Source organism: Salmo salar, chromosome 02 (assembly GCF_965601325.2).
Source record: "Salmo salar chromosome 02, fSalSal1, whole genome shotgun sequence".
Classification (NCBI taxonomy): domain Eukaryota; kingdom Metazoa; phylum Chordata; class Actinopteri; order Salmoniformes; family Salmonidae; genus Salmo; species Salmo salar.
Window position 1 is genome coordinate 58800290 of NC_138292.1, and position 13555 is coordinate 58813844.

At 46.3% G+C, this 13555-nt stretch overlaps 1 protein-coding gene across 4 annotated transcripts in view; it reads left to right on the forward strand.

The window, feature by feature from the left end:
* The window catches only part of rhbdl3 (rhomboid, veinlet-like 3 (Drosophila)), a 64707-nt gene that overhangs the window by 39617 nt on the left and 11535 nt on the right, over positions 1-13555 (forward strand). For all 4 annotated transcript variants that reach the window (XM_082965469.1, XM_014175462.3, XM_014175472.3 and 1 more), the window contains 3 exons: positions 1422-1580; positions 10211-10438; positions 10912-11060. In XM_082965469.1, coding sequence (XP_082821595.1) covers positions 1422-1580; positions 10211-10438; positions 10912-11060 — 536 coding nt within the window. The remainder of the gene's footprint in view (positions 1-1421; positions 1581-10210; positions 10439-10911; positions 11061-13555) is intronic.

Here is a 13555-nt window from a genome sequence, read left to right on the forward strand (position 1 = left end):
AAGGAACAGTCTATGACTTGGGTGGCTGGAGTCTCTGGCAATTTTTGAGCCTTCCTCTGACACCGCCTGATATAGAGGCCCTGGATGGCAGGGAGCTCGGCCCCAGTGATGTACTGGCCTGTCTAATAACTAGATGGAGAATCCCCATTCAAGTCAATGGTCTGTGATGTTATTTCTATGGCATCTGCCTGTCTTCCGTTGTGCTGCCTGCCAAACGTAGCATATGGAGAAGGCAAACAAACTGTCTGAGGCTTTGCTCAGGGCGATGGAATTAGATTCACTGCTCATTTAGTCTGTCTGTCACACACACACACTATACGCACGACAGCTGTATACTGAGCCTATTCACAAACAACCTGACATTCAAATCAAACACAAGCGCATCCAGGAATAGAAGAGGACTCAAATCCAGGCCATTTTAACAGTCCGTTGAACAGACACATCTGAAGTCTAAAGTGGCTCCATTCTGTTTGAGTTCCGTTGGAATTACTATCACTCATAGCAGAGAGGATTGAGATAATGTGTAAGAATGTTTGCTCATATAACATTTGGTATGAGAAAAAGCAAACACCTATTTGAAGGAGATGAGTCTTGAATCCAGTGTCTCTGTATTTTGACGTTATAGCTTCTATCGAGACTGTTCTCTTTGATTCACTGATGCAGACACTGTGCTGTATATGCGTCATTGGTGAGAGAGAAAGAACTAAGGAGTGAGTGTGAAGAATTCCTCGTGTGGGATGTCTGGTACTTGTTTCTGCTGAATGTGAGAGACTGTTGTGTGGGTGGAGCCAAGGACTCGTGACCCTTGGAAGTGCCTGGTGGGTAGTAGGCGAAAGGCCATGTTTTAGACGACCAGGATGTAATTGGTCAAATAGTCAGATAAAATGTAACTTTATTTAAAGTGCATTTAAACGTTTCAGTACACTTGACATTCAAATGAAATACGCAACACTAGCTAACATCTGTAAAGTGTGGATATTCTCATAAGTTATGGGCTCTTTCCTCAGCTACTGAATGTGATTCATGAAAATAATAAATCAAACAAAATGGCCGTTGGTTAGATGAGCTTTCCAGGCTCACTTAAATTCTTTACAAAGTAGCTGAAACTATGAACCAAATGTTATTTTATAGCTTTTTGGCTTTTTTTTTTTTTTTTGTCAGTGTTGAATGTTCGGTACAAGGCTTAATTTTATAATTCACTTGTGATAATAACCTTTGTGTGTCTCTATGCGATAAGGCTTGTGTGTATGTGCATTGTATCTTTGTAAATGTGCTTTGTTTGACTACATCTGTCAAGTCTCGTGTGTGTGTGTGTGTGTGTGTGTGTGTGTGTGTGTGTGTGTGTGTGTGTGTGTCTATGTCCTTGTCTCTGTGTTCATCTACGGAACTTCTAATCATATGCCTTTCCCTGTGTGTTCCAGTTCGACTCAGAGAGTTCAGGCTTCATCAGTACAGAGCGGTTCAGGGACCTGCTGGCGGCCCACGGCTCGGAGCTGGACCCTCACAAGCTGGAGGTTCTATTGGCCCTCGCTGACGGCAACGCAGACGGAAAGATCTGCTACCAGGACTTTGTCAACCTGGTGAGAGTCCCGAGTCACTTCCTGTTACCATAGTAACTGATAATAGTGATTGTATAAGTGTAACATTGATTATACTGTACAGCGATTGGTCATGTTGAGACATACAGCGGAGAGGAAGTGGTCTTATGATATCATCCCTCTATAAAAGCATCTCCACTACTATCATCCCTCTATAAAAGCATCTCCACTACTATCATCCCTCTATAAAAGCATCTCCACTACTATCATCCCTCTATAAAAGCATCTCCACTACTATCATCCCTCTATAAAAGCATCTCCACTACTATCATCCTACTACTCACCCAGGTCTCCTTGGATATTCCACAGTATTAGACAAGACAACACAGCTTGGTTTAAATTTGCACTTTCACGCGCTGTCTAGCTCCTGTTGTGTTTCACGTGAACTCTTAACCATGGACAGTGAAGTCATCTGGAGAAATAATCAGTTGTTTGGAAACGTGTAAAGTTGTTGTCGGTGGGTGGTGGGTTTGTGTAGGTTCCCCAACTCTCCCCTCTCACTTTCCCTTTCTCCTATTCTCTCTTTTGTCTTCTCCGCTTCCTTCAAAGCTGTCCATTGTCTTGTACAGTGGGCTGAGAATGGGCCTGTGGGAACTTGTGAAAGGGGATCTTTGATTGGTCGGTCCAGGTCATGTGACAGACCAAAGGTCAGGGCGAGGAACTGGAAGTGGGACAGAGAGGAATGAGGAGCATGTACTCAAGTAGTGTGTGTGTGTGTGTGTGTGTGTGTGTGTGTGTGTGTGTGTGTGTGTGTGTGTGTCTGTGTGTTGGGGAGGCGTGGCTGCTATTGTTACCCACAAAAACCACCCCTCACCCCCCATTGCTTTCACATTCACTGGAAACAGAGGCCAAGCAGGGTGAGGGAAGGATAGGTTGGATAGAGAGAGGAGGAGGAGGAGTGGGAGACAGAGACATGCTTTCTGGGGTTTATTTGCAGTTCCATCTTTACTTTGCTCAGCTGCCTATTCCATAAAGCTGTCAGCGTGATTGGGAGGTATTGCCTAGCTCTCTCTTTTCTCTCTTTCTACTTTTCCTTCTCTCTCTCTTATCTCTCTCGCTCTCTTTATCTCCCTGCCCCTTCTGTCCCTCTCCCTACCCCTCTCCTCGCTCTCCTCTCTCTCCCTCTCTCTTCCTCTCGCTCCTCTCCCTGACAGCATCTCCCAGTACAGCAGTAGATTGTCCCTGGTCACACAGTCCTTGTTGGATGAATACCAATCTCTCTCTACCCTGCTCTCTTCTTTGCTGTGGGTGAATAGATAGAACGTCACTCCCTTTCTCTCTCTTTTTATTGAAAAGAAGAAAGAAGACTTTGTCTTTATGGGGTTGGGCCACGTGGGGTAACCTATAGAGGTGTGTGTGTCCACGTGGGTGTTTGTGTGTGGGGCATAATGTGTATGTTTGGTACCGTTTGATCCCACTCTCTGTTTGGCTTTGGGCTGGGAGTGGCCATGGTAACCTACAGTCATGAAGAATCCCACACTGTCTCTTGACTGCAATCAAGACTCATAATTGGAGATCTGTTCAATTCGAATGGTCATTATAGATTGAAGAATGGTGCAATTGTAAACTACTTTAAGAATCGGAGAGAGAAAGAAAGAGAGAGAGAGAGACAGCGAGAGAGAGAGAGAGAGAGAGAGAGAGATGTGGGAATGAGAGACAGCAAGAGAAAGAGAGAGAGAGAGAGAGAGAGAGAGAGAGAGAGGGGAATGAGAGCCAGAGGCATGAGGGAAAGCAAGAGAGAGAGAAAGAGAGATGGGGTGAGAGAGAGAGAGAGAGAGAGAGAGAGAGATGGGGTGAGAGAGAGAGAGAGAGAGAGAGAGAGAGAGAGAGAGTTTGAGTTTTAAATAATCTTTATTGGGTCTGGGAGCCCACCATACAATAAATACTCATACAAAAAAAACACAGTTACACATCAATTAAAAACACAACTCCAATTCCTCCTCCACAGTAACTATACACAACAGCCTCTGAATACCCCATATACTCATAAACAGATCAACATTGTTGACCAGTTTATAATATGCAAACTCAACCCTCAGTCTCGCTGCCAACATTCCCTCCAGCATTCCCACCACATCAACAGACCCCTGTCCCCGAATACTGTTCTTTCGGGTCTTCCATATCGCTAATTTTGCTGCCCCTAACACAAAATTAAGCAGCACAACTACACCCTTTCGACTGAACCTGTACTTTGGCCCAAATATATACAGTTGAGAAGAAAAAACCTCTCCCAACGTTGAGAACCAATTTGTGATCAGGTCAATCATCCCGACCAACCTGGGACACTGTAAAAACAGATGTGCCAGAGTTTCAGACTCAGCACAAAATGGACACCCCTCCCCAACAGTAGGGTCCAGGTGTACCAGATGCATGTTAGTGGCTATAGCTCCATGTATTATCCTCCATTGGAGGTCAGCTGTCCTCTTATCAATAGGCAGTTTGTACAGTGATCGCCAACAGCCTTTTGGAGAGGCACCTGGACCAAGCACATCCGCCAACCTCGTCGATTTGACCCCTTCCAGGGAAGATGCATGGGACACCTTTACACATACTCTGTACATGGCCTTCTTTCCCACCTCCTTGAACTCCCCCAGCTCCGGGGTATCGAAGGAAAGCAGCATCCCCATGTCCTCCTCGAATGCCCCCGCTGCAGCACTAACAATCAGTGCAGGGAATACATAATCCAGACCCTCCTTCCACCGATCACAATTGGAAATGTCAGTCACATACTGCAGATGAAGCACTGGCAGGGAGTCACAGACTTCAGCGACGACCTTCCTCAGTAGGCGAGATGATCTGATCCCCGCTCTTTCTCCCAGCTCCTCCAACGATCTATTCCTGTTCCGCATCAGATGACCCAGTTTAGTACACCCCACGCCTAACAGGCATGAACGTAGGCTAGCTGAACCCAGAACACGGGACTGGATGGCAGTGTTGTGAAAAAGAGGCTCTTCAAAAAGCCACATCCCTGGTGGCGTGCTGGCCTTACGAGACTTCACAAAAACTCTCCAAGCCTGCATAACAGACTCATAAAATGGAGTCAGGCCAGGCAAATCACCCCCCTCCAGTTTTAAGAGGAAAAGGTGCTTATCTAAGCCCAAACAGCCAACTCTCCTCATCAATATATAGGCTGTGTCGACCCAGCTAGAACCGTCTCTGTACAACAGCCTCTGGGCTGCATGAAGCCGGAAAGCCATGATCCTAGAGGAAATATCCACCAAACCTTGCCCACCCTCGTGTAGTGGCAGGTACAGGGCTGCAGCTTTAATCCAGTGTTGTCCAGACCAGAAGAAATTGACAAGGGTCCTCTGAAGCTCTTGAATCAGACCCTTTGGTGGCTGTAAAATCATTAGTCTGTGCCACAGGGTAGAGGCAGCAAGATTATTAGCTACCAGTACCCTTCCCCTATAAGACAGCTGAGGCAGCACCCATTTCCATCTTGACAGTCTGACACACACTTTCTCCACTACACCCTCCCAGTTCTTTTTCTGAAAGACATCAGAGCCTAGAAAAACCCCCAAAGTCTTCATCCCATCTCTGCCCCACTGAAGCCCCCCTGGTAACCGTGGAGCGGACCCTATCTGAAGCTGACCTGCCCACAGCGCTTCACTCTTTCCCCAATTGACTCTAGCTGAGGAGGCCCCCTCATACACCTTTAGAGCATTTGAGAGAACTTTAACATCCTCAGCCCCTGTAATAAAAACTGTCATGTCATCTGCATACGCAGACAGTGCTATCGTGGGACCCTTCATTACACCTGGCACAGAGAAACCAGTAAGCCTCGCTCTTAAAAAACAAAGCATTGGTTCAATCGCCAGACTGTATAACTGCCCTGAAATTGGGCATCCCTGCCTGATGCCCCTTTGGACAGGGATTGGGCAGCTCAAACCACCCCCCACCTTCACCATACACGAGGCCCCAGCATACAGTAAATTCATCCACGACAAAAAAACATCCCCAAACCCAAAGGCTTTCATTGTTTTAAACAAGTACTGGTGGTCCACACGGTCAAAAGCCTTCTCCTGATCCAACGAAAGTAAACCCACATTTACATCAGACAGATTACAAATGTCTAAAACATCTCTTATCAGAAACAAATTGTCAACAATAGAGCGATCAGGTACACAGTAAGACTGGTCCTTGTGGACCAACAATCCCAAATACTCTTTCAACCTGTTTGAGAGACATTTAGAAACAATTTTATATTCTGCGCACAGCAACGCAACAGGTCTCCAATTTTTTATGAGAGCCAAATCCCCCTTTTTTGGCAATAATGAAAGCACCGCACGTTGACAGGATACAGGAAGAGAACCCTCATTAAAAGATTCACACACCACTTCATAAAAATCCTCCCCAATAGACCCCCAAAAGTGCTTATAAAACTCAGATGGTAAACCATCAATGCCAGGGGCTCGGCCTGTTGAGAGCTGCATAACTGCTGTGGACAGCTCTTGCAGTGTAATGTCAGAGTCCAATGCGACTCTCTGCTCAGGTCCCAATTGAGGAAGACCGTGTAGCAACTGTTCAGTACACAGAGAGTCACAATCCTCCGCCTTATAGAGAGAGGGCAGAGTAGAAATCCACTGCATGTTGACGCATTTCACTGTCATCCGTGGTCACCTTCCCATCAGGGAGACGAAGGCAGACCATCTGTTTACGTTGCAGTGTCGACTGTCCTAGGTTAAAAAAGAAAGCGCTAGGAGCATCCATATCCTTGAGGGAAGCGAAACGAGACCTAATCAAGGCACCCTTCACTCTTTCATGCAGAAACAATCTCAGTTCATGTCTCTTGTCCTGTAAATTCATGACTAATCCAGGGTCATTCTGAGTGAGCAGCTTCAATTCAATAAATTTGATGTCCTGTTCAAGGGCCTTGATAGTCTCTTTGACTTCAATTCGAGACAGAGCAGTATACTGTTGACAAAATAATCGTATTTGGGCCTTCCCAACCTCCCACCATTGTCTCAAGGACTCAAAATTTCCTTTTGTAACCCTCCATTTTTCCCAAAACAACAAAAACCTTTCACAAAACATGACATCATGTAACAATTTAACATTAAAATACCAGTAAGGTGATGACCTTCGTGGACAGGACAAATGAATATCAACAGTAACAAAATGGTGATCAGAGAAACCCACAGGAGTAATGTCACATCTTCCAACCCTACTACAGTAGTGATCAGATATATACAACCTGTCTAACCTTGCTGCACTGACACGACCTTCATTGATTTTTAGCCATGTGTACTGCCTAACTTTTGCATTCCTGACTCTCCACACATCAGAAAGCTCAAACTCAGTTAGTAGACCAGACAGGCAAGTGGCTGACCGCAGGTGAGGTTCTTCAGCGGTGCGATCAACAGTAAAATCCACTGTACAGTTCCAGTCCCCCCCTAAAACCATACAACCCTCTTGGTCACACTGTCTTAAAGTTTCCTTTATTTTATCAAATACATCAATACGCTCTGTACCCTCATTAGGAGCATAAACATTCAAAAAAAAAAAAAAAAACCCCATAACCTCCGCCTTGACCAATAAAACCCGTCCCTTGACAATCTCTGTTGTAGATACCACAGTCACCCCTAAGCCTGAAGAAAACAAGATTGCCACCCCAGCCCTGAAATTAGTACCATGACTGAGTATATGCTGCCCCTCCCACCACATACCCCAGTCAACCTTATTTTCCTCATCACTATGTGTCTCCTGTAGAAAAACTACATTAAGCCTTTTCTGTTTTATTATTTCTAATACCCAAGCCCTCTTATTCCTGTCCCTTCCACCATTAATATTGAGAGAACCTCCCCTTAGTACCTCCATATAGAAAAGAGAAAGGAAAAGCAGAAGAAACCACAGAGAAACCAAAGAGAAAAAAGAAGACACCCTATGAAGCATGATCAACATCATTGTTTAAATTTTCTCTTAACCTGACCACGTTTCCCACCACCTTTTGCTGCTGTAACAGCAGTAACAAATTTCCTCAAGCGAAACCGCTTCTTCTCACTTAACTGGTCTAACCCCACCGTCTTCTGTAACATCACAGCTGACCTCACAAACTTATCAACATCAAAATATTCTGCCAATTTGACAGATTTCCCAAAAGTCTGATCCAAAAACCTATTTACCTCCTCTAGATCATAAATTGAGTCGTCACCAGCTGCTATCATACCAATAGAGATATCCATATCCTGCTCCTCCTCAACTGAGGCCACAGACCCCTGACTCACTTCTAACACATCCCTTTCATCACTCCCCACTTGCAGCCCATCACTCGTACCAGGCATCTCCTCCACTACCTGGGAGACTAGCCCCACCTGAACCCTATTACTAGTAGTGGGCATCTCCTCTACTACCTGGGAGACTAGCTCTACCTGAACCCTATTACTAGTAGTGGGCATCTCCTCCACTACCTGGGAGACTAGCTCTACCTGAACCCCATTACTAATAGTGGGCATCTCCTCCACTACCTGGGAGACTAGCCCCTCCTGAACCCTATTACTAGTAGTGGGCATCTCCTCCACTACCTGGGAGACTAGCCCCACCTGAACCCTATTAGTCGTAGTGGGCATCTCCTCCACTACCTGAGAGACTAGCCCCACCTGAACCCTATTACTAGTAGTGGGCATCTCCTCCACTACCTGGGAGACTAGCCCCACCTGAACCCTATTACTAGTAGTGGGCATCTCCTCCACTACCTGGGAGACTAGCCCCACCTGTACCCTATTACTAGTAGTGGGCATCTCCTCCACTACCTGGGAGTCTAGCTCCACATGAATCCCCTCCTGTACCCCGTTACTCATAGTGGGCATCTCCTCCACTACCTGGGAGACTAGCTCCATATGAACCCCCTCCTGTACCCCAGCACTCGTACTGGGCACCTCATCACCAGTCTGAGGAACTGGCTCTTCAGATCTATCCTTGCTTTCTACAACAAAATGTTTCTGCTGCATAACATTTCCCTCTAACACAAGTTGCAACTCCGTGTCCTCAACATGGATAACTTGTTCCTCAGCAGCAGGTGCTTGTGGCTGCTCTACCGCTGTCGGCCCACCTCTCCCTACATCAGTGGGCCCAGGCGTTACGAGGACCACCTGCGCCCCTCCCTCTGCCTTCTCCCTTTTCGGGCAAGCATGTCGCTTATGACCAACATCCCCACACTCAAAACACCGTTGACTACCCGTACTAGCATAAGCCATATACAATCTATTGTCATACTTGACTTTAAACGCTAACTCCAAAGTCTGCTCCGGTGAGTCCAAAAACATAAACACGTGTCGCCGAAAAGACATAACCTGTTTCAACGCCGGGTGTTTGCAACCCAACGGGACAACCTTAATGGAACTTGCAAACTTCCCAAAGCGCACTAACTCGCGCTCCAATAGCTCATTTGGAATAAACGGCGGTACATTTGAAATCGTTACCCTTGTTGACAGAGAAAAAAGCGGCGTAACTTGAATAAACATTCCTTTAAGAAGTACGCCTTGCTCAACCATACGATTAACAAGACACTCTTCTTTAAGAAAAACCACCACCGCTTTATTCATCCGTGACGCATAAGCAACATTCTCATATCCTACCTTCTCTCCTACGGCGACCAGAAACTCCTCCACCGTGACAGTAGCTTCAGTAACACACCTAAAGCCGTGCCGAAGTGACAGGGACGGCATCCCCATTCGGGCTGCCATCCCCGCCAAAAACAGGGTAATTTCGATACGAAAACAAAATACTTCATTCTACCACAACAAACAAATAAAATAATAACCTTAATCATGCACAGAAGAAAACAAAGAATGCCACCAAGAAAGAGAAAACCTAAAGAAAGTTCTGAATATCTAACTCTACACCACACACGCACTCCCTTGCTCAAACAATTCCCAGCATGCACCAAACACTCCCAGCATGCAGAGAGAGAGAGAGAGAGAGAGAGAGAGAGAGAGAGAGAGAGAGAGAGAGAGAGAGAGAGAGGAGACGAGAGAGAGAGATGAGAGAGAGAGAGAGAGAGAGAGAGAGAGAGAGAGAGAGAAGAGAGAGAGAGAGAGAGAGAGAGACTTGTCCATGTTCCATAGGAGGACCATGACAATTGCTAATCTGGGTAGAAGGGCTACGTTGTCAGGCAGCTGCCGCCAGTACTTGGGACGAGGAGAAGAGCTCAGCGGTTGCTAGGTGATGACGGAGGCATTCTGTTGCTGGGGGCGAGGTGGGAGGGTATGGCAGCGTGGTTGCTGTCACAGTGGGATGAAGGATGGGGGGGCTCACGACTTAAGGGATCTATGACGACATACTGAGGTGTTTGTAGGGAAGCCAGCAATAGTTACAAGACCTGTAAGGTTGGAATTTCAGCTAATTGAAAATAGACACTTATTTTATAGCCATGTTTCTATGAAGTTTCTATCGCTCACATAAGATAACTAAATTACTTATTGCAATGGAAGTCTCACTGAATGGACTGACTGACCCTGAACCCTGACCTGCAAATGGACATTGGGTATCTGATGATGTATTTTGACTGACATCTTCTCTCTCTCTCTCTCTCTCTCTCTCTCTCTCTCTCTCTCTCTCTCTCTCTCTCTCTCTCTCCTCTCTCTCTGTGTCTGTCCCTCCCCCCTCCCTGCTAGATGTCCAACAAGCGCAGCAACAGCTTCCGGCGGGCCATCCTCCAGGGAGGTCGTCAGTTGAAGGGGGCCGGGGCCCTGGGGGAGGAGGTGGGACTGGGTCTGTCCCAGAGGCTGGTGAGGCACATCGCCTATGAGACCCTACCCCGGGAGATCGATAGGAAGTGGTACTTCGACAGCTACACCTGCTGCCCACCACCCTGGCTCATCCTGGCTATCACCATCGCTGAGGTAAGGTTCCGCTCATGAAGGGGTAAATCCTAAATTCTACTTCAGTCAAATTTCCCTTTGTCATGCATGAATGTCAGTCGGAGACTAAGTGAATATTCGACTGAAGTGTAAAGTTAGGATGTGCCCCTGAGAGATTTAGGGCTTAGGTTCTTCAAGCATCTCTGATGAGAGTTTGAGGCTGTAAAGTATTGGTTTTGATAACAAAGAGAACCCTATCGTTCAACTTCTGTTTGTCTTTCTTTTCTTCTAACTTGGTAGGACTGGGAGATAGCAACAGTATCATTTATCTTTTGCCCTTGGCTTCAACTCTCCATCGAGATAAGCCTTTGAAATCAGTCTAGACTACAGTGAAACTCTACATTCTTCATGGAGACAGCCTAAATATCTTTGTGAAAACTAAAACGTATCTCTTAGGCTAGTACCCAGGCTAGATCTTATATTCCTCGACAATAACTTCCCCTCCCGTCCTCTAGGTGGCAGTGTTCATGTACTATGGCCTGCAGTTGGACCGTTGGGTGCTGCAGGTGTCCAGTCCCCACTTCCTGAGGGGCCCGCTGCCCTACCACCCCCAGCTACGGATTCAGGCCTGGAGATACCTCAGCTATGCCTTCATGCACGCAGGGTGGGTACCTAGCCAGATGGCCAGTCCGCCCCTGGGGAGGGCTGATCAGACTGTCCCAATATACACACTTGCATACTACTTAGTATATGGTCATGTATTGACCGTGCATGCTAATGCTAAGTATGAATATTGGGACAGTCTGATCAGCCCTCCCCCAGGGGCGGACTGGCCATCTGGCATTTTAGGGTAAATGTCAGATGGGCTGGTCCGTTTTTAGCCCAGTGTGCCTGTCTAACTTGGGTTTTTGCACGAAATGATCATTATCTGGATAATAATGGGGGGCCTCAAGCGAAAAAAATTGTCCGGTGTGTTCGAAATGCTAGGGACGATTTCTGGTCTCAGTCTGCCCCTGGCCCTCCTCAAATCCTAAACTCTGTAACGTGTGTCCATAAAGTCCTGGATGTGCGTGTCACAGTCATATACAGTCCTACATAGCATTCGGAAAGTATTCAGACCTCTTCACTTTTTTGCTAATGTATTAAACATTTCAAAAACTGCTATCACAATTACATAAGTATTCAAACCCTTTACTCAGTACTTTGTTGAAGCATCTTTGGCAGTGATTACAGCCTAGAGTCTTCTTGGGTATGATGCTGAAAGCTTGGCACACCTGTATTTGGGGAGTTTCTCCCATTCTTCTCTGCAGATACTCTCAAGCTCTGTCAGGTTGGATGGGGAGCGTCGCTGCACAGCTATTCTCAGGTCTCTCCAGAGATGTTCGATTGGGTTTAAGTCCGGGCTCTGGCTGGGCCACTCAAGGACATTCAGAGACTTGGCCCGAAGCCACTGCTGCGTTGTCTTGGCTGTGTGCTTAGGGTCGTTGTCCTGTTGGAAGGTGAACCTTCGCCCCAGTCTGAGGTCCTGAGCACTCTGGAGCAGGTTTTCATCAAGGATCTCTCTGTACTTTACTCTGTTCATCGTTCCCTCGACCCTGCTCATGAAGGGGTAAATCGTAAATTCTACTTCAGTCAAATTTCCCTTTGTCATGCATAAATGTCAATCGGAGACTAAGTGAATATTTGACTGAAGTGTAAAGTTAGGATGTGCCCCTGAGAGATTTAGGGCTTAGGTTCTTCAAGCATCTCTGATGAGAGTTTGAGGCTGTAAAGTATTGGTTTTGATAACAAAGAGAACCCTATCGTTCAACTTCTGCTTGTCTTTCTTTTCTTCTAACTTGGTAGGACTGGGAGATAGCAACAGTATCATTTATCTTTTGCCCTTGGCTTCAACTCTCCATCGAGATAAGCCTTTGAAATCAGTCTAGACTTCTGTGAAACTCTACATTCTTCATGGAGACAGCCTAAATATCTCTGTGAAAACTAAAATGTATCTCTTAGGCCTACCCAAGCTAGATCTTATATTCCTCTACAATAACTTCCCCTCCCGTCTCCCAGTCCGTGCCTCTGAAAAACATCCTCACAGCATGATTCTGCCACCACCATGCTTCACAGAAGGGATGGTGCCAGGTTTCCTCCAGACGTGACGCTTGGCATTCAGGCCAAAAAGTTCAATCTTGGATTGATCAGACCAGAGAGTCTTTTTTCCCATGGTCTGAGAGTCCTTAAGGTGCCTTTTTGACAAACTCCAAGAGGGCTGTCATGTGCCATTTACTGAGGAGTGACTTCTGTCTGGCCACTCTATCATAAAGGCCTGATTGGTAGAGGTAGAGTGCTACAGAGATGGTTGTCCTTCTGGAAGGTTCTCCAATCTCCACAGAGGAACTCTGGAGCTCTGTCAGAGTGACCATCGGGTTCTTTGTCACCTTCCTGACTAAGGCCCTTCTCCCCCGATTGCTCAGTTTGGCCGGGTGGCCAGCTCTAGGGAGAGTCTTGGTGGTTCCAAACTTCTTCCATTTAAGAATGATGGAGGCCACTGTGTTCTTGGGGACCTCCAATGATGCAGAAATGTTTTGGTACCCTTCCCCAGATCTGTGCCTCGACACAATCCTGTCTCAGAGTTCTTTGGACAATTCCTTCGATCTCATGGCTTGGTTTTTGCTCTGACATCCACTGACAACTGTGGGACCTTATATAGAAAGGTGTATGCCTTTCCAAATCATGTCCAATCAATCGAATTTACCCCAGGTGGACTCCAATCAACTTGTAGAAACATTTCAAGGATGATCAATGGAAACAGGACACATCTGAGTTCAATTTCGAGTCTCACAGCAAATGGTCTGAATACTTATGAAAATGTCTGTTTTCGCTTTGTCATTATGCGGGATTGTGTGTAGATTAACGAGGGGGGAAAAAAACGATTAAATCCATTTTAGAATCAGGCTGTAACGTAACAAAATGTGGAAAAAGTCAAGGGGTCTGAATACTTTCCAAACGCACTGTATACTGTATATAATTTGTCATATCTACTCTATGGCTCTATAGAGCAGTGTTTCTCAATCTATTCCTGGATGTGTGCGTATCAGCTGTCTCCTTTCCAAATGATTGTGCTCCCACACACACCACATCTGCTTCCTCATGAGAGCACATGGTCGAGGC